This window comes from Phocoena phocoena, chromosome 1 (assembly GCF_963924675.1).
Source record: "Phocoena phocoena chromosome 1, mPhoPho1.1, whole genome shotgun sequence".
Lineage (NCBI taxonomy): Eukaryota > Metazoa > Chordata > Mammalia > Artiodactyla > Phocoenidae > Phocoena > Phocoena phocoena.
In genome coordinates, this window is record NC_089219.1 from 39,854,311 (window position 1) to 39,877,214 (window position 22,904).

At 35.8% G+C, this 22,904-nt stretch overlaps 1 protein-coding gene across 1 annotated transcript in view; it reads right to left on the reverse strand.

The window, feature by feature from the left end:
- Positions 1–22,904, reverse strand: part of SPATA6 (spermatogenesis associated 6) — a 149,253-nt gene that overhangs the window by 81,902 nt on the left and 44,447 nt on the right. The window contains exons 4-7 of the mRNA XM_065880015.1: positions 17,866–17,907; positions 16,692–16,816; positions 7,547–7,627; positions 2,721–3,014 (exon numbers count right to left, since the gene is read on the reverse strand). Of these exons, the coding sequence (XP_065736087.1) occupies positions 2,721–3,014; positions 7,547–7,627; positions 16,692–16,816; positions 17,866–17,907 (542 nt within the window). The remainder of the gene's footprint in view (positions 1–2,720; positions 3,015–7,546; positions 7,628–16,691; positions 16,817–17,865; positions 17,908–22,904) is intronic.

Sequence of the window (22,904 nt, forward strand, 5' to 3'; positions counted from 1 at the left end):
TTCAACAAAAAGGCAAACAACTCCATTAAAAATGGGCAAAGGACTTGAATAGACATTTCTCCAAAGAAGATATGCAAATGGCAACAAGCATGTGAAAAGATGCTCAGCATCATTAGTCATTAGGGAAATGCAAATCCAAACCATAATGAAATACCACTCCACACCCCTCAGGATGGCTACAATAAAAATAAAACAACAAAATGAGAATGTTGTGAGAATGTTAGTGAGAATGTGGATAAATTGGAACCACCACACATTGCTGGTGGAAACAAAATGGAGGAACCACTGTGGGAAAGTTTGGCAATTCCTCAAGAAGTTAAACATAGAATTACCATATGGCCCAGCAATTCCACTCCTAGGTATTAAAGCAGTTGGGAATTAAAACAGGTATTCAAACAAAAACTTGTGTATGAATGTTCACAGAAGTACTATTCACATAACTAAAAGTTGAAAACCCAAATGTCCATCAACAGACTAACGGATAAACAAAATGCACAATGGATTATTCAGTCATAAAAAGAATCAAGTACTGATACATGCTACAACATGGATGAAACTAGAAAACACTGTGCTAAATGAAAAAAGACACAAAAAGCCAAACACTGTACGTCCATAGAGATAGTGAGCAGATCAGTGGTTGCCAGGGGCTGGGGAAAGAAATGGGGAGTGAATGCTTAATGAGCATGGGTTTTCCACTTAGGGTGATGAAAAAGTTCTGGAACTAGATAGTGGTGACAGTTGAACCACAATATAAATATACTTGATGTCACCGAGTTATACACTTTAAAATGGTTGAAATGGTAAATTTTATGTTATGAGTATTTTACCACAATAGAAAAAAATCTTATTCTGCATAAATAAAAAAGCAAAGAATGCAGTTTAACTCTTATAGGATGGTTGTGCCAGTTTGGGAGAGTACTAGTTAGATTCTTGAAATGGCTTCTTGTTCTTTAAGATTACTTTTTATACAGTGTTTGTAAAACTAGAATGTCTTTCCTAAACGTATTACATTTTGCATATTCATGTATCAAATTAAAATTTTGTTTGGTTACCAATTTTGTTAAGTGCTTTTAAAATCATGAATGCCTGTGGGGCTGAGAGAAGCATACATTTATACAGTTGGAAAAAATCTAGTCCTATACAATAACGTAAGCAATTTTATAAGCTTAGAAGTATGTATTTCTTTCTGTTCAATGGAAAGCTGAAAGGGAAATCATTTAAATAAAAATGTGAAGATTTATACCAAGCATTATTAAAGTTATTCTATTTTGAACAGTGACATGAAAATAATAATACACATTTTAAGAGCAGTTATTTCCCTAAGCAACTTTTATGTGGCTAACGCTCAAAATATTCCTGGTTATCTTCGTACGTAGGCATTTTAATTAAAATGCTAATATTTCTTCAGATTAGAATTTAGCCTGTCCTTTCTTTTCCATTTAATTTGCAATTATGAGCAAACAGAATTAAAGGCATTCTGAAACTGCCGTCAAACAAGCAAGTAAACATATCTGGATATTGTTCAAACCACAAAAAAATGTGACCAGAACCTATAAACGAGTTCTATAGGAAAAAGACAAGTATAATCACAATAATCTCAATAAAATATTATCATTTAAAAGTGTCCATTATATTATAAATTTTCTTTTTTACAATAAAAAATCTATTACTTAGGCTAAAATAATAAAGGATTCATAGTCAAAATATGAAAATGGAATGAAATATTGCTTAAGGCACAGCTAAATTTTTTTTTAAAGGTATCACAAAGAAAATCTGAACTTCTAGGTGGCGTATGTTAAAAAAGCTATTCGACCATCACAGGAGCATGTTTACATGTTTGTACTGATATTTACGTTTTAAAATTTGGAAAAAAATGCATTAGAGACAAAGTCAGAAACTGCTTCATAGACATCCCAAAAAGTTGTTTTGCTTCTATAAGCACTTAAATCTTCAAGTTTATTATTATATAAAGCAATTTTATTAATTTGCAAGCTTTTCTTAAAGAAATACTTTTAAGGTAATATAGTTTGATAAAAATTAAAGGAATTATGAAGATTCTGAGAAAGTCTTTTATTAAATATTCTGATCATAGACCCTTCAAATTAGCCAGAGTCTATTTGACTATATGGACACAAGCTCTAAACTCAAACCATACCAAAACAGGCTTCCATATAGAAAGATTAGAAACTATGTTACCCTTGAAGTTAACTCTTTCTTTCAAAGGCCTTCCTCTTCCCATCAAATAAAGATTTACTTCAAAGATCCATTATATAAGGTTTATCCAAGGGACATAATCTCAAGAGAAACTTACTTTTCCATTATAATTTTTTAAAAGGCTGGGGGAGGAGGGTGTCTTCCTTTCCACAAAGAAAACTTGGTCCTCTTTTAATACCCTACTCTGCCATTTTAGAACTAATGTCAATTACATCTCAGTTCAATTTGTAAAGTTATTACACGGTCCACTGTATGAGAGGAAAGGAAATGGCTACTGAGAGGATTTAACATGGCATTCATAATGGAGCTTGATCTCTGTCCGGTTTAAAGGCTGCAAAAGAATGTTCTTTTATCAAGTTAATTTTCCATTTTAGATTGCTAGGCTAACAGTTCAGGAAAGAAAATTATTAATATAAGCTAGAAGTTGAAAGAAATTTGAGAATAATATTTTAGTGGAAGAACAGATTAGATCAGTTTCAAATGGAAATGTTTCAGAGAACACATACATGTCTAATCACAAATGGAGGTTTATCTGTTTCTTTTTTGAATTCATAGGGCCCCAGATTTAAATGGGCCAGCCGCTGCCTAGTGTCTTCAGATAGCTCACACATGCGTCTTTTTGTGTAAGGAGATGGAGAGTGTGATTTTGAAGAAATTGTAGGCTGTTCGTAGTTTTTTGCATTTAGGCAGTATTTATTTCTCTCAGGTGATTTGGATTTTTTCTTTTGTGACCTTGATGTTCTGGTTTGCAGTCTGCCATGTGATTTTTCAACTGGAGCCGTATGTTGAATAAATTTATCCTAAACATAAAAAATAAAATTCATTTGGTCAGGAGAGATATATTTCATACATATTATGACCCTTGGGTAAACCATATACATATACATATATATATAACTACAGGTAGAAAAAACCTTAAAAAGTAATTTAAGGCACATATAATCTATCAAAGCCAACTAGATCAGTCTCTCTTATCCATGTAGATCCTGAGGGAAGTCAAATCCATATCCTCCGAAATAACTCTGTCTAGTAGTTAATAATATATCCTGTAGCACACTTCTTAAGTATAACAAGTACTTTAAGAAAGTTAAAGCCCAATATTGAATCATTTGAAAAATCTAAGAAAAAAAGTAAAAAAAAATATTTTTCAGTATACTAAAAAGCTAATGCAAACATTGGTTTATCATTTATAATTATGTATTCAAATAACTGGCTATATAATTTAAGAGGGTTTGTTTAGTAATCTTAGCAACACACATGTCTAATTAGTTGATTATAAAATCTTTATGGAGAAAACTATACGTTTCATTCATACTATCATGATTACATACATTTGCACAATGTGAAAATCTGAAGAAAAGCTTTATGCATATTTTCATAAAATGTATAATTTGGATTATACAAGATGATTAGGATTTTTAAGATCTCTTCCAAACTAAAACTTTACAATTCAATGACAGATAACTATAACATCTTAATTCTGTATTTTTATAAAAGTAAAAATGTACAAAAGACACGTTACAAACTTTAATGACTAGTACTCTGTCTTCTAGTAAAACTGGCTAACACTCTAAAATTTTAAACACAAATGATATTTCTAAATATTTTGTGTTATTAAGATACTTTATTCAAATAGTCTCTGCCTTAAAAAAGTTGGATTACAAGTAAATAATTTAAGACCTCTTCAAGCTTTGTCTAGATTTATAAGCTTTCCAATATTAGAGAAAATGGACAGTTGAGAATCTTTGAACGTCCTCCTAACTTTATCACATTAAAAAACCACTGGGCTTCCCTGGTGGCGCAGTGGTTGAGAGTCCGCCTGACGATGCAGGGGACACGGGTTCGTGCCCCGGTCCGGGAAGATCCCACATGCCGCGGAGCGGCTGGGCCCGTGAGCCATGGCCGCTGAGCCTGCGCATCCGGAGCCTGTGCTCCGCAACGGGAGAGGCCACAACAGTGAGAGGCCCGTGTACCGCAAAAAAAAAACCAAGAAAAACAACCAATCCTACCTTCCCTCTTCTCTACTTTCTCAATCCCCCTCCCTACTTGCTAAGGGTATCTATTTCTAAGTAAATAAAATACAAATGTGAAACAGGAGAAGAGTCAAATATTTTTTAAAGTAGGAAACTACTTTTTTTTTTAAACAGGAAAGAAAATAGGAAAACAAGGAAACAAAGTTTCCTGATTAGAAAAATAAGTCCACAAGTTTCATACAGACCAGCAGCATCAGATTATTTCATCATCTTTCTTTCTTCTCTAGCTCTTGCTATGCTCCTGGACCTTCTCCCACCTTGTTCAATGACTTCAACAAGTAATTCAGAATTTTTCATCCCACCTCACCTATCTCTATGACATCACACTGACTCACAGAAGCAGCATTATTAACACATGAAAAGAACCTTTGAGGTTTAATAAAATGTTCAAGCAATGAATCTTTCCAAGAACTTAGACTTCCTATTTCTGAGCTTCAACTATCTTTTTCTACTTCATCTTAGATTTTATCATTATACAGATCCATTGCACCCTAAACTCTGAAAACCCCTTGCTGACCAAACCTTTTCCTCAACCTACTTCTTTTATTTTCACTGAATCTGTTACTTGTCCTCTTCGTCTCCCTCAGCCCCTAGATCTCTTTTCCCCAGATCCCCATACATTTTTAGGATCTCTTACCTTTAGACCCGGATGAACCCAACATCACCTATTTCAGCAATGCTGTAAAGTTCCTTCTTATCCACCTCTTGCTTATACCAAACTGAAAGGAACGCCATCTTCTTTTTTGATTACAGCTTTTGAATGCTGAATACCACTAGAGGAAGTTAGAAACGGTGCTGTATCTACCACAGATTCATACCTTCTAACCTAATCAATCCTTAATGCATCCTATTAATGCCCAATAAAACTTAAAATAGTAGCTGTTTCATACTGTTTTACACAAAATGGCTCCCTAGATCAGCCACGAGGACAATAGCACTTGTGACAAAAGGAGACTTGAAAAGTGCTAGTCTTCTTTTACTCCAGAAAACCTTCCTGCCACATGTGAATGAGCTGAAATTAGCCTGCTAGATGATGAGAGTCTGTGGCCATCACCCCAGCTGAAATCAAGCCAAACACCAGGAATGTAAAGTCCCTCTCACACCAAGAAGTCAGCCAGCTGCCAGACATGCAAGTGAAGCCCTCCTAGACCACTCAGCCCTAGCCTAGGCAGCCCAGACCAAAAGAATCACCCAGCCAATCCACACAACTCTGAGAAACATCTTACTTTAAGTTACTAAGTTAGTGTGGCTTGTTACACAGCAAAAGCTACCTGATATAGATTATCAAACATATTAATAAAGCTACTAGTAATATTTAACTATTTACTAATAAATTCTACTTTGCAGTAGGTAAAAGAGACTACATAGGAAACTAGATATATTCCAGAAAATCCCAATAATATATTTATTTTTTCAGTCCATTCAATTGGTGGCAAAACATCAATTGTGACAAAAAATTTGAAAATAATGTGCCAAAAGGAATAAAGATCATTATAAATATTTATAAACCTAAATGATTTTAAAGAGTTTATTTCAGTCACTCCTCTCTTAAAAACCGAAAATGGTTTGTCTAATTCTTAAACTGTATTTGAACCTGAAAATGCTGTTTTATAGCCATTAAAATTTTAATTGTAACTTAACTAATATTCACTTGGAAAAAAAGTGGATTTAGCATGTTCTCAAATAAGATCAAATAAGATTAAAATTCTGGCTGTTACCATTCAGAATTTTAATGTAAAAGTGTATACTCTGTTGTGTCTACCATACAATGTCTTCATCTTATATTTCATCTGTCTTCTATACCTCAATTATCTTAATTAAAAAACTAATAACCTCAGTAACAGCCACAAAATTTATTAATTATATGCTATGTGCAGACACATATATTCTCCAATTTAATCTTTAAACCAGTCTTTTGAGGAACTTGAACCCAAATCTGTCTGATTCTCAAGAATATTTTCTTAATAACACCAAAGGCTATTCTCTCACATTTCTGTTCAACAAAAAACAAATGACAAACATTGAAATGGCAAGTTAGCCAAAAGCTTACAGAGGAAAATGCTAGTCCAATGAAACTACTAGTGGGGTGAAAGTTCTACATTTAGTAAGGAATCTTCCACTAAGCTGTACACTTAGAATGTGTGTACTCTTCTGTGTATATACTACACTCCTGACAAAAAAAGAAATTTCTACCCACCCAGTAAAGGCATACCCCAGTGTGGAGAGGAAACTTCTGTGAATCCAGAGGAAGCATTTCTGACAGTTTACGAATGTGCACAGCGCATATCTCCAAACAAGTCAGTAACCCAGCTCTGCATTTGGCAAGTACGTATCATTAGATCTCTAGTAGCAGTGTTTCAGCTTGCATTTAAAAGATAAATAATTAGGCCAAACTCTAACATACCAAATGTCTTGCTAAACAAAATAAGAAAGATCCCCTTGATAATCTTACAATTATATTTTACCTTTGTTAGCTTGTCAAGTTACCACCCTGAGCAAATTCACTCTGAAACTGATAATGCAGGAAATTAACATTCTACTTTTTCCACCATAGGTCCAGTTCTGCCCTGTTTGGGTCCTCTAGGCTTTATATAGTACTGGCTCATCATCACAGGCTGGCCATTGTTACCTGGTCATAATGCAGTCACATATGTATGAATGATGCCTAGACATTATTAGATAACCTGTGGTCAGGGTAGCAAGATGATCCTGGTGACTCAGTAGGAAGTTAGACCAGAATGTAATATTAGATCCAGATATCTGAGTTTACTGAAGGCAGTTTTTACAAACATGGAAGGTACTTATTAGGCTGAAGTATTGAAGCTTCTCTTGATCTGATAGCACTAGAACAGCCACCAAACTAAGCAACAGTCCCTTAAGGAATTAGAGACACTCAAGAAGCTATACCCACTAACCACCTATATCCCAGCCTGAGAACCTCTGGTCCCATTCACTAAAAATGTATCCTTTGAACTTTAACTTCTTTAAGATTCATAGAAGCCTCCAATCAAGTTCTCTGTGGAACTTTTTGAAACCAACATCTTTCTGGCAGCCTAATTTCTTTCCATTAAAAAAAAAAAGTACCATCTACCATGTACACCAAGCTTTTCACTTCCACACTTATTAACATGTAACCAAACAACTAAATACCTAAGATAATTGTTTTACTTAAACTAGAGACTGATCAAAAAAATGTGAAAAGAGTTGTAGCCAAAATAAAAGAATAATGCTTGCCAAATGCCCAATACATACAAACAAATAAATTAAACCATTAGATATTTTAAATAAATGATTTTAACCTGAGGGTGGCACTTCCTTGAACTTATCAGACATTCGGTAATCACTGAGGTTGTAGAAAATTCCAGCTTTGGAGCAATTCCCTGAGGAAGAAAGAGAGGGTATTAGTAGACATTTTAATTTTTAAAAAGCTAATTATTACTGGTGAAAACACGACCTGTAGTAACAAACACTTACCAAGGTTCAGCTGCTTTATTTGTTAGTTTGAATTTCTTATTAAGGATAAAGACGACAAACGAATGTTAAATGTTATCAAGAAACAGTTTTACTGCTGATGATTCACTTACAAGTGATTATATCACTTTTACGGAAAAATTCAGATATTTTTCATTTTCAAGTATTTCCCTGTCAATTTTTAAAAGATTTTTAATAATATTAAAGTCCTAAATATTTGAAAATACTTAATGGATTCTGGCTCTTTTTACTTTTACAGATTAAGATGTACTTAACTACATAATCCAGAAATACTTTGCATAGTCTCCACGTGTCAAAAAAAAAAAAAAAATCACAGCTCCTGGGTATGCAGTTTTTGAAAACAGAAGAGAGATAAGTCTCTACCAATTCTTCCAACAGTTTTTCCCATAATGTAGCTTACATTCAGATATACGAATGAATGAATCTGGTTTCTATGTTTTGCAACATTTCAATCATCAGCTTAAACACTGTTTTGAGATAAGCAGAGACAAATAGTAAAATTCAAAGGAACAGTCACAAAGCACCTGAGAAAATATTTGGAAGCACACAAGTTACATATTCACCAAAACACTAAAAGATACAGTATATTGTCTGTACCCAGGGTAGCTTCACTCTAATATATTGGAGGTCAGATATCTTACCCAGTCTTTGACCTACTAACTTTAAAGTTTCAAATATTACACACTACAAAAAGGTTAAATATGAGTTACCTATGAATTAAACGGACGACTGTTTTTCTGCAAACATACTTTTATTGATAATGCTTACTTGCTAGTTATCCTTTCTGCACAGCATATTACTTAGCAGTTGAAAACATACGTACATACTATCTCACATAGTTCCTAAAGGTCAGCAATCTGGCAGAGGCTGCACTAGTTGGTTCTGGCTTGAACTCTCTCGTGAGATTGCAGTCAAGATGTTGTCTGGGCTGTAGTTTTCTGAAAGCTTGACTGGGGCTGGAGGATCTGCTTCCTGAGATTCACACAGTTGTTGGCTGGAGGACTCAGTTCTTTTCTATCTTTTAGCAAGAGAACTCAGCTCTTTCTCGATAGGACTGCCTGAGTGTCCTCATGACATGGTAACTAGCTCTCTCAAAGCAAAGCAAGGAGGAAGACATAATCCTTTTTATGACTTAGCTTCAGAAGTCTAACACTGTCACTTCTGTCACATTCTATTCATTAGAGCCCCACGTTCTGGAACAAGGGAAACTACCTTTTTAGCAGAGGAGCATCAAAAATTTGGGGGACATGTTTTTAAACCACCACAGTTCACGCTCTGACAACAAATTAAATTCCTCTCATGTGTAAACTAAACTCATGCCCTACTGAAGAAAAAGGAAAAGGAGAAGGAAAGGAAAGGGGAAAAGTCTCATCCTTTTATAACTTCAGCTTGAAATCCAGGATATTGGCATCTTAATCAAATTGTTATTCAGCTGTCTCAGGTATGGTTCTTTAAATACAGTTTCTAGGATACAGTTCCTCACAATTAGAAGACCTATGAACTAAAGAAACATGTGCCCCACATATATTCAAGGTACACATATGCAGCAGGCAGAGGATAATCACTATAGACATTCCTATTCAAAAAAAGAGAATACACGAGGCAAATAGAAATCACTGGTCCACAGCAATTCTGAAATCAGCCAGGAAAATGTCAGAAGTTTCTCACTTCGAAGTTTAGTCCTATTTCTGCTCAGAAATAACTATCCATAGTTTTTGGCTCTACTCTCTGGGCTCTTGCTTCCGTCCTTTGAATTATCATTCCTTTGCAACAAGAGGTAGACAATGTTTAGAGCTATAAGTGTTCTGAGCCTGGGTCCTGTCAATAGAATTTTGGGGGTCCAAAAGCCTTTTCATTTTGTAAGGTCTCTCTCAATTTCAGACCATGCTGGTGGTGCTTCTGCCAATATAATGCTCTTAAAAATGTATTTGGTTCTCATGTGAACATAATTGGAGTTCACTTCCTTAGACAAAAGCTACACCCACCTCTACAGGGCTTCTGCTGGTCTTCAATCATCTTCAAGAACATATGTTTAAGCAGCATTATTTACAACTGCCAAGATATGGAAGCAACCTAAGGGTCCATCAACAGATGAATGGACAAAAAACATGTGGTATACACACACACACACACACACACACACACACACACTAGACTACTACTCAGCCATAAAAAAGAACAAAACTTTGCTATTAGCAGCAACATGGATGGACTTGTAGGGCATTATGCTAAGTGAAATAAGTCAGACAGAGAAAGACAAATATTGTATGATATCACTTATATGTGGAATCTAAAAAAATACAACAAACTAGTGAATGTAACAAAAAAAGAAGCAGACTCACAGATACAGAGAATAAACTAGTGGTTACTATGGAAAGGGGGGAGGGCCAATATAGGGGTGGGGAAGTGGGAAGTACAAACTACTAGGTGTAAGATAGGCTCAAAGCCGTATTATACAACATGGGGAATATACCCAATATTTTGTAATAACTGTAAGTGGAAAGTAACCTTTAAAAATGTGATAAAATTCTACATCTTTTTATGATAAAAACTCTGCCAGAAAGTGGGTATAGAGGGAACATACCTCGACATAATAAAGGTCATATATGGCAAACCCACAGCTAACATCATCCTCAACAGTGAAAAGGAATGCTGAAAGCATTCCCCCTAAGGTCAGGAATAAGACAAGGATGCCCACTCTCATCACTTTTATTCAACATAGTTTTGGAAGTCCTAGCCACAGCAATCAGAGAAGAAAAACAAATAAAAGGAATCCAAATTGGAAGGAAGAAGTAAAACTCTCACTATTTGCAGATAACATGATACTATACATAGAAAATCTTAAAGACACACCAGAAAACTACTAGAGCCCATCAATAAATCTGGTAAAGTTGCAGGATACAAAATTAATATACAAAAATCTGATGCATTTCTATACATGAACAACAAACTATCAGAGAGGGAAATTAAGGAACCAATCCCATTTACCATTGCATCAAAAAGAATAAAACTCCTAGGAATAAAACCTATCTAAGGAGGCAAAAAACCTGTACTCTGAAAACTACAAAACACTCTTGAAAGAAATTGAAGACAACACAAACAGATGGAAATATATACCATGCTCTTGGATTGGAAGAATCAATATTGTTAAAATGACCATACTACCAAGGCAATCTACAGATTTGATGCAATCCCTATCAAATTACCATTGGCATTTCTCACAGAACTATAACAAATAATTTTAAAATTTGTATGGAAACACAAAAGACCCAGAATAACCAAAACAATCTTGAGAAAGAAGAATGGAGCTGGAGGAATCACACTCTCTGACTATACTACAAAGCTACAGTAATCAGTACAGTATGATACTGGCATAAAAACAGACATATAGATCAATGGAACAGGATAGAAAGCCCAGAAATAAACCCATGCACTCAAGGTCAATTAATCTATGACAAAGGAGGCAAAAATATACAATGGAGAAAAGAGTGTCTTCAATAAGTGGTGCTAGGAAAATTGGACAGCTACATGTAAAAGAATGAAATGATAACATTCTCTAACACCATATACAAAAATAAACTCAAAATGGATTAAAGACTTAAATGTAAGACCAGATACTGTAAAACTCCTATAGGAAAAACATAGGCAGAACACTCTTACATAAATCACAGCAATTATTTTTTTGGATCCATCTCCTAGAGTAATGGAAATAAAGGCAAAAATAAACAAATGGGACCCAATTAAACCTAAAAGCTTTTGTATGGCAAAGGAAACGATAAACAAATGAAAAGACAATGTACAGAATGGGATAAAACATTTGCAAACAATGTGACCAACAAGGGCTCATACAGCTCAATATAGCTCAATATCAAAAAACAAACAACTCCATCAAAAAATTGGCAGAAGACCTAACAGACTTAAACTGCCATCTGTATGTCATCCAAAGATGACATACAGATGGCCATCAGGCACATGAAAATATGCTCAACATGACTAATTATTAGAGAAATGCAAATCAAAACTACAATGAGGTATCACCTCACACTGGTCAGAACTCCCAAATTAGGAGTTTGGGATTAGCAGATACACACTACTATACATATAATAGATAAACAACAAGGACCTACTGTATAGCACACGGAACTATATTCAGTATCTTGTAATAACCTATAATGGAAAAGAATCTGAAATAGATATATGTATATATATGTAGATATATAACTAAATCACATTGCTGTACACCTGAAACTAACACAATGTTGTAAATCAACTATATTTCAATTATAAAAATTGTATGAAAAATATTTTTAATTTAAAATGTTTTAAATGTAAAAAATAAAGTAAAATAAAACCTATGTTTAATTAAATTATTTTCTGAGGCAACACATCTTGGATCTTTTGGAGATTTTAATAAAGGATTTTACAGTCACACCCCCTTGGTTTCACCATCAGACCAAAATTTCCTGAACATACCCTAGAATGATTTTTGCTCATAAGTCATTCCTTAATTTCAACATTATCTGCCATTGGGGAAGGCTGAGAATCCTCAAAAACAGTAAGTTCCAACTCCTTTTTGTGTTATTAACAGGCTTTCCTTTTGCTTCTCTCTCCCCTTATATTTTGCTATAAGCAGCAAAAAGAAACCAGACAGCCCCTCTAATACTCTGTCTGAAAGTCTTACAAAGACCACCCATTCCATCAGGTATTTTTTTCTATATCCCACATTCCAGCTAAACTTTACACCATTACATAACAAGGGCTCTTTTCTCCCCTAATTTCCAATAAAATTTGCCTCATTTTCTTCCAAACACTCATCTGACAGTTTCTTCAAGGCTCTTCAAGCTTTCATACACACTCCAGCAAAGCTGTCCCAGCTTCTGCCCTCTCCAGAGGCTTGAGTGTCCTCAAACATGGCAGTTGGCTTCCCCAGGAGTGAGTGATACAAGAGTGAGAGCAAGGAGGAAGCCACAGTGCATTTAATGACCTGGTTTCAAAAGTCTAAAACTATCACTTTACCACAGTGTATCTGTTAGAGTCACTAAGTAGAGTCCATACTTAAGAAACTCTGCCTTTGGAAGAGAGGAGTGTCAAATCATTTGTGGACATATTTTATAAGTACCACAGCCTGGACTGCAACTTATCACTTTACCTCTCCCCATATATTGCTGGTCATATAGTAAATACTCAGTGTTTTAGCCATTATTTTTAGATCTTTCAAAACCCATGTGTATCAACTGGGGTTTCAGGGAAACAGAACTAACAGAATATATACACAGAGAGATATTTATTTTAAGGAATTGGTACATGCAATTGTGAGAGTGACAAGTCCAAAATCCACAGGGAAAGCTGGCAGGCTGGAAACTCAGGCAAAGTTGATACTGTAGTCTTGAGTGTGAAATATGTAAGCAAGCCAGCAGGCTGGAAACAGGATTTCTATACTACGGTCTTGAGGCAGAATTCCTTATTCTTTTGGAAACTTCAGTTTTTGCTCTTCAGGTCTTCAATTAATTGGATGAGGTCTTACCTACATTATCAAGGGTAATCTCCTACACTTAAAGTCAAGTGATTGTAAATAGTAGTCAAATCTACACAATACCTTCAGAGTAACATCTAGCCCCAACCTAACCAAAATAAATTTAATCATCACACATCGGAAATGTCAGTTTCCTCTACGAAGTCTACAATAAGATGTAATTTATTCAATTCAACCAAGTCATTTAAGTACATACAAAGATCTGTGCTAAGAGGTAAGATCAAAGCTGAGAAAGTCACAGATTCTGATTAATATCACTGCCACCAACAACAGGAGTTTTTCTCATGCGCTTCTAACTGAATCCACCACATTCAGCTGGCAAAGACACAATATTTGCCCCTATGATTGTGACACCAATTCCAATGTGTGGGTTTTCCAACACCACCAAGAAAAGTCTCTGCGACACCATTTGGGTGTCCTGAAATTTAACTCAGCTCTGACACTACCTAGAGATAGCGTCAGATCCCACAGGTTAAGGGCTCAGTTCCACAAGACTGCTCCTATCTGACTTCAGATGCTCATCACAAGTCCAGGTTGTCACCCACAGGCTACAAATAAGAGGTTCCCACGACCCCTTCCTTGGGTTCGATCAATTTGCCACAGCTGCTCAAAGAACTCAGGAGACAGTTTACTTAGTTTACCAGTTTATATAAAAGGATATGATGACATCCAGATGGAAGAGATGTCTAGGGTGAGATATGTGGGAAGCGGGGGGAAGTTTCTGTGCCCTCACCAGGTGAGCCACTCTCCCAGTATCTCCACGCGTTCACCAACATGGAAGCTCTCCAAACCCCATCCTTTGGGTTTTATAGCCGCTTCATTACACAGGCGTGACATTAAATCACTGGCCGTTGGTGACTGAACTCAATCTCCAGCCCCTCTATTTCTCAGGGGTGGGGCTGAAAGTTCCAACCCTCTAATCACCTGGTTGGTTCCCCTGGCATCAAGCCCCCATCCTTAGGTTACCAAGGAGCTTTCCAAAAGTCTCCTCATTAACATAACAAAAGACACCTTTATAGCTCTTAAACACAGGAAATTCCAAAGGTTTTATGAGCTCTGTGCCAAGAATGGGGCAAGAAGACCAAATGTATGTTTCTTATTACAAATCACAGTATCACTGCCCAAAATTGATTCTGACCTCTCTGGTAGCAAAGCTACTAATTTTTGCAACTTGCCCCAGGCTTAGTGAAGCTACAATTCTCACTGGCTATGCAGGGTATGAGAGCTGTCCTAGGCAAGATGACCACATACTTCTGCCATTTTTACCCAAAGTTTTAGCAGCTATTCAAGCACGGATACTTCTTAATTTGTCTTAATTGTCTTAACTGCCGATCAGTTTCCAGTGCCCTAAAATTGCGGCTTGTGACAATTTTGTCCAGTTTTATACTTGTGTGGAGAGAGTAACTGACAGACACTTCACACCATCATCACCAGAAGTCTCACTTTTTTTTTTTTTTTTTTTTTGGCGGTACGCGGGCCTCTCACTGTTGTGGCCTCTCCCGTTGCGGAGCACAGGCTCCGGATGCGCAGGCTCAGCGGCCATGGCTCACTGGCCCAGCCGCTCTGCGGCATGTGGGATCTTCCCGGACCGGGGCACGAACCCGTGTCCCCTGCATCAGCAGGCGGACTCTCAACCACTGCGCCACCAGGGAAGCCCTCACTTTTTATATCGTTAAAAACAACAGGCCCAAAATTGAGTTGCTTACGCTAAGCCCCCTGTCACCAAACAGATTTAAATTAATTACAGTTTTGGCTCTCCCAGAAATGGAATTTTAAACCAGTCAATCAGGAATCGCCTGATTAGCACTCACTAGGTAATCCATCTGATTAGACCCTCTGCCATCCCCTAAATGAAGGGAATCTTGCAATGATCAATATACTTTTTGGCCTAGTATAATGTCCTTGTTCCTGCTCCCTTCTGGATATAAAAATCTTTCATTTTGCACAGCTCTTTGGAGCTTCTTTCTATCTGCTAGATCGGATGCTGCTTGAATCAAATCAATTTTTGCTCAAATAAACTCAAAATTTTTAATATGCCCCAATTTATCTTTTAAGAATATATATAGACTTTTTGCCTTAGTAATCCAAACCTTTTGATATATGTGAAAGTAACTCAAATTCAATAAGGAAAAATACCTGTTAATGGTCCATATTCTTATATTTATATTGCCGATTTGGTATAATACAGCATTTTAAATTACTTTTAAAAAAACTTTAACTTTAAAATCAGATTTTTTTTTTCATTGCAGGCTTCTAGAAAGTCCCTGAAACATTCTTGGAAGACTTTTTGGGCTAATGGACATTGAAAATATCCCAAAGGAGGTATACTTTAATAGATTTGCTAGTCAACTTTTATACTTTCAGCAAGCTGAAATTTGCTATTTCCTACAGGAAATACAGGAGAAGTTACTTAATTCACCATATTGGCTCATGTAGCACCCCAATTTCCTTACTGCTCTAATATCTCCTAAAGTTAGTGAAAAATATTTGTCCAAATAATTTCAACCTAGACAACTTTTACTTTTTTCTCTTTTGAAACAGCAGGGGCTTCACTCAGTCTCTCTAGGCAGAAGGCATTTTCAGGAATAAAAATATTATTAATTATCCAATAAAACTGAAGAAGTTGCAGGAAAAGGTGAGAGTTGGCTATCACTTAATCCAGCTTTCACTTTTAGGGGTATGAATACGTATTTCCATTACATAAACATGTAATAATTATTCTATCCAAACTCCTACTAATGTACATTTCAATTATTTCCATTTTTCATTATTATGAACAATGCTACAAACGAACATTCCTAAGAAGGCTTTTAGTATGCCAGACAGAATACATCTTAAAGCTATATACCTAGAAGGTCACAGGCTATGAGAATCTTGGCCTTCACTAGATAATCCTGAATTGTGGTTGTTCCAATTTACATGACATAGCAACATATACAGGCTTCCATTTTTCCATGCTTTTGACATTTGTCAGATTTATTAAATTTTACCAATCTTATGGCTATAAAAATGAAATCATATGATTGTTTTAATTTGAATTTTCCTAAATGCTAATGGGATTACACATGTTTTCAAATATTTATTGGCCATTCTTTTGGGAGAAAAATAAAGAGAAGAGAGACAAAGACAGAGGGACAGTGGGGAGGGGAGGAAAGGGGGAGAATAGGAGAGAAATCTGAAGAATATAAGGCAAAATAATGCTTGTTAATTTTGGAAGGTAGATGCGTGCATTTTGGTAAAGTATTTTCATTTAGATTTCAGTATGTTTAAAATAACATCATAATTTCATAAAGCAATTATGTTTTAAACTAAATTAAACTTTGAATTAGGTCTTCACATTTCAGATATTGAGGGCTATGTGTTGGTTTTTGACAATGATCCTGCAACACGATTTGATTCAGAAAATAGTAAGCACTTACGTGAAGGCCAGAAATCCTCCTCATGGTAGCCTGGCGGTTTGAGTCATGGTGCCCAGAAATTTGATTTGGACCCGGGAACATGAAATCTCGTGTATTCTCATCATATGTAGACAGTGTTTCACCCACTACAAGAAAGATACCCTATGATTCAAATTATAACAAAATATGCTACTTAGAAACAATATCATCAAGTACAAATATATAATGCCTGATGCCTTAATGAAATACCTGCTTCAGGGTCACGGACTTAATTTTTTTTCTATGAAAGGGAAATTAAAATAAAGTTATGTTAAATGAATTAACACACTTCCTTATTCAGAAATGTCATACATACTACTAATTCTCCCTCCCCCTTTTGTAGAAAGGGGATGTTCATGTAAACTTTTTAAGTACATATGAGTTCCTAGAAAAGAAAATCCTTATAAACATATCAAACTGACATAACATTTATACATATAAAACTTAATTACCATCCCCAGAATTTTTTTTTCTATCTTCCATTCTTTTCTACCTACCATTATGAGATATTAGGTTACATATTGAAAAAAATATAGACATTTTATAGAATTTGTGGTTACCTGGATTAGGTATATATGTGATATTCAAACATTTTAGACTACTAGCTTTCAATAAAATATAGTTCTCTATTTCTCACATAAAATAAGGATTTAAGATAGAGTCTTCTATAATCATAGAAATCAATAATAAAAATAAAACTATCCTTCAGATTTTAACTCTACCTACTGCAGGGATCTGTACTGTTTATTAAGTAGGTACGGTTTTAATTCCCCTACATTCCCAATAACAGTCAACACACAAAAACAAAGATAATGAACTACTTTATCAGCAAAAGCATATTGGTTTAGAAAAATCACAAAAACTTAAAGAAGTTAATTTTTATGAATGTCACAAAATATGCTAGGATCATATCGGGTTATTTCCCACTTTAAATTATGACTATTCAATTTTAGAACAATGTGTTCAAATATAATTTATGTCAATCTTTCTGTATATATTATTTTGGCCTACTGACATTTTACACATAGTAGACCAACGCTAGAGACTCAACATTGCTCTTAATTTGGGAAGAAGGGGAAAAGATGAGATTTTTTAAAAAGCATTTCATTGAAATGAGTTCACATGTCAATTACCTTATCAAAACACAATACAGTACCTGGTGGAACCAGCTGAATCAACTCAAACAATGCTGTATCATCTGAAAGTTTAAAGAAAAATTTCCATAAATAAACAAATTTATAATAAATTATAACTAATTACTTTACCACAGAAGTACCTAAAAGCCAAAGTAATTGCTCAGTAGACTACATATATGTTTATATCTTAGTATACTGTGTGTATTTTTTGGTTGCTATGTATCTTGTGGATTTATTAATCTCTGGTAGAAATTAATCTTTCTAGGTTTTTTTCTGATTTTTTTAAGACTTTATTTTTTTAGAGCAGTTTTATTTACGTTGACAACAAAATTGAGAGGGAGGTACGGAGATTTCCCCTATATCCCCTGCCCCCCAAAACATGCATAGCCTCCCCACTATCAACATCATTCACAGGAATGGTACATTTTTTACCAAGGATGAACCTACACTGACACATCATAATCACCCAAAGTCCACAGTTTACCTTAGGGTTCACTCTTGGTGATGTACATTCTGTGGGTTTAGACGAATGTATAATGACATTATCCATCTTTATAATATCATATAAAGTATTTTCACTGCCCTGCTCCTCTGTTCTCTCGTTATTTATCTCTCTCCTCCCCACAACCCACCCTCCGCCCACCACAATCACTGTCTTTTTATTGTCTCCAGAGTTTCGCCTTCTCCAGAATGTCATATACTTGAAATCATACAGTATATAACCTTTTCAGATTGGCTTCTTTCACTCAGTAATATGCATTTAAGGTTCCTCCATGTGTTTTTATGGCTTGATAGCTCATTTCTTTTAGGTGCTGAATAATATTCCACTGTCTGGTTATTCCACAGTTTATTTATCCATTTACCTACTGAAAGACATTGGTTGCTTCCAAGTTTTGGCAATTATGAACAGAGCTGCTATAAACATCCATGTGCAGGTTTTTGTGTAGACATAAATTTTCAACTCTTTGCATAAATACCAAAGAGCAGTATTGCTGGATCATATGGAAAGAGTATGTTCAGTTTTGGAAGAAACCGCCAAACTGCCTTCCAAAGCGGCTGTGCCATTTCGCATTCCTGCCAGCAATAAGTGAGAGCTCCTGTTGCTCGGCATCCTCACCAGCATTTGATTCTGCCACTGCTCCAGACTGTGGCAATTCTAGGAATGTACAGGTATCTCATTTTAATTTGCGTTTCCCTAGAGACATATGATGTGAAGTATCTTTTCGTGTGCTTATTTGCCATCTGTATATCTTCTTTGGTGAGGTGTTTGTTAAGGTCTTTAGCCCGTTTTTTAAAAGGGCTGTTTGTTTTCTTATGGTTGAATTTTAAGAGTTCTTTTCATATTTTAGATAACAGTCCTTTATCAGATGTGATTTTGCAAATACTTTTTTTCCAACCTGTGGCTGGTCTTCTAATTCTCTTGATTTTGTCTTTCATAGAGCGAAAGTTTTTAACTTAACTGCAATCCAGCTTATCAATTATTTTTTTCACAGTTTCTTTCAAAGACGACACTATGGTGTCTTTGGTGTTGTATCGAAAAAGGCATCACCATACCCAAGATCATCTAGGTTTTCTCCTATGCTATCTTCTAGGAGTTTTACAGTTTTGCATTTTCCAGTTAGGTCTATGATTCATTTAGAGTTAATTTTTGTGAAGGGTGTATGGTCTGTATCTGGATTCTTTTTTTTTTTTTTTTTGCATGTGGATGTCCAATTGTTCTAGCACCATTTACTGAAGAAACTATCTTTGTTCTATTGTATTGCCTTTGCTCCTTTGTCAAAGATCAGTTGACTATATTTATAGAGATATATTTCTGGGCTCTCTGTATATTTTTATAAAAATAAATTATGTCTATTTCTTAAGCAGAGTGGTGAGTACAGCTAGGTATATTACATAACTCACACTTTTAATATGTCTGAAGTACTTTATGATAAAGTTTTTAAATAAAAATAAAATATAAATTATGCCCTTTCTACCTTCTAAGAACCCATGAATATAATCTTTTCCTTTCTTTAAATTCTGCTATTTTCATCCAAGGGAAATCGCAGTCATTTAACCCAATACTTATATGTTCAGTTTTTGAGGAAATATTAAATATTCCTTGTAGCTTATCATTCGGATCTGTAATAAGAAAAAAAACTGATAACAGTCCTATTCCTCAAGCACCTGACATTGTGTTGAAAAGGCAAACATTAAATGAAATAAAGACACAAATAAATAGATAATTATAAACTACAAGTACAATAAAGGCATTCAGGTAGTGCTATAAGAGAGTATAACAAGATAATCTTGTCAGGGAGTCAGTGAAGGCTGAGGAGGAGCTCTTCAGGACTTGACCCATAGCATGAATAGGTGTAAACTAGGAGTTAGGGGGGTGGGAAACTAGAGGTTTTCAAGCAGGAGGAACAGGATGTATGAAGGCTGTAAATGGAACATAGCAGGGTAATCTGAGAGATTAGAAGGTTCAAAAACAAACCTCCTGCTAAAATTGACTTGAAAAGGTAGATAACTAAAAAATCTGCTTGAAGGCAGGAGAAACCTAACAAGGTAGTAAAAAAATTACAAGTCTGAAACTCAGTATATGAAGTAAACACAGGACTTCCCTGTGACGCAGTGGTTAAGAATCTGCCTGCCAATGCAGGGGACAAGGGTTCGATCCCTGGTCTGGGAAGATCCCACATGCCACGGGGCAACTAAGCCCATGAGCCACAACTACTGAGTCCATGTACCGCAACTACTGAAGCCCGCGCACTGTAGGGCCCACATGCCACAACTACTGAGCCTGTGTGCTGCAACTACTGAAGCCCGTGTGCCCAGAGCCCATGCTCCGCAACAAGAGAAGCCACTGCAATGAGAAGCCCGTGCACCGCAATGAAGAGTAGCCCCTGCTCACCACAACTAGAGAAAGCCCACACGCAGCAACGAAGACCAAACACAGCCAAAAATATATATATAAAATTTAAAAAAATTATCTGTATTATTTTAAAAAACAGAAGTAAACACAGAGAGATAAGCCTGGTATTTGAGGTTACTTTTCCTTTTAGGTATCTGACAGTTCTGACAGAGGTAGCTAAGAGGCTAAGAAGCTGAGTACAGCTTTTGATAAGCTCATACAAAAATTGGAGGATCATGACCTTGGGAAGAGATGAGAAGGGAGGTCTGCAGGTAAGAGAAAATGGCCTGATAAAATGGCTAGGCTATAGGACTGAATCTTGAAAAGGTAAACCAACTCAAAAAGACACACGCACCCCAATGTTCATTACAACACTATTTACAATAGCCAGGACATGGAAGCAACCTAAATATCCAGTGACAGAGGAATGGATAAAGAAGATGTGGTACATATATAAAATGGAATATTAGCCATAAAAAGGAATGAAAGTGGGTCATTTGTAGAGACATGGATGGACCTAGAGACTGTCATACAGAGTGAAATAAGTCAGAAAGAGAAAAACAAATATCATATATTAATGCATATATGTGGAATCTGAAAAAATTGGTATAGACAACCTTATTTACAAAGCAGAAATAGAGACACAGACGTAGAGAACAAACATATGGATACCAAGGGAGAAAGGGGGATGTGGGATGAATTGGGAGATTGGGATTGACATATATACACTATTGACACTATGTATAAAATAGATAACTAATATGAACCTACTGTATGGCACAGGGAACTCTACTCAGTGCTCTATGGTGACCTAAATGAGAAGGAAATCCAAAAGAGAGAGGAAATATGTATACATATAGGTGATCCACTTTGCTGTATAGTATAAACTAACACAATATTGTACAGCAACTATACTCTAATTAAAAAAAAGTTTTAAAAAAGAGAGTAAACTAAAAATAGATAACCAATGCTATATACTGAATATCTGTATCCCCTCAAAATTCATATGTTGAAATCATAACCCCCAATGTGATATTCAGAGTTAGGGCTTTTTGGCGGTTATTAGGGCAAAGCCTTCATTGAAGAGATTAGTGCCCATTAGTGCCACTGGTGCCCAAAAGACCCCAGATAACTTCCTTGCCCTTTCTGCCACATGAGAACACAAAGAGACAATGGCATTCTATGAACAGAAAGGGGACCCTCACCAGACACCAAATCTGCTGGCTCCTTGATCTGGGATTTCCCAGCCTTCAGAAGTATGAGAAATAAAATTCTATTATTTATAAGCCACCCAGTCTATGGTATTTTGTTATACCAGCACAAATGTACTAAGACAGCAAACTAAGAACTTAGGCTTAAATCTGAATCATCCCAAATCCTGTATAAATTAAGTTGATCCAGAATTGCTAGTGCCCTCTAGAAACAATCATAAATCTTGTCTGAAGGAAAATATCTTCATCTAAGGTTTCAAATTATTTCTAAAATTCTTACATACAAAATCTGACATTTAATGAAAATCGACCAGGTATATAGGAATAAAAGACCACTGGGATCAAAACACAAGAGAAATACAGGAAATAAAAACAGATCAACAGGGCTTCCTTGGTGGCGCAGTGGTTGAGAGCCTGCCTGCCGATGCAGCGGACACAGGTTCGTGCCCTGGTCCGGGAAAATCCCACATGCCGCGGAGTCACCGGGCCCGTGAGCCATGGCCGCTGAGCCTGCGCATCCGGAGCCTGTGCTCTGCAACGGGAGAGGCCACAACAGTGAGAGGCCCATGGATCGCCAAAACAAAAACAAAAACAAAAACAAAAACAGATCAACAAGAGATCCAGAAAAATTAGTTATCAGACTGCAACTTAAAATATGCTTAATATGCTCAAGAAAATAAAATATAAGATTGAGAATGTCAGCAGAGAGCTAGAAACTGTTACAAAGAACCAAGTGGAAATTGTTTAGCTAAAAAATAACCAAAAATTAACCACAACGAACAGATTTACCAGCAGATTACAAATGACCCAAGAGAGAATTATGGACTTGGAAGACAAAAATAAATACCTTGAGAGAGGCACAGAAAGCCCAAAGGTTGGAGTAACAAAAAAAAGAAAAAAAAAAAAAAAAAAAGGATAGAGTAAGAGGATCTAACAATGTGCAATTGGTTTTGTA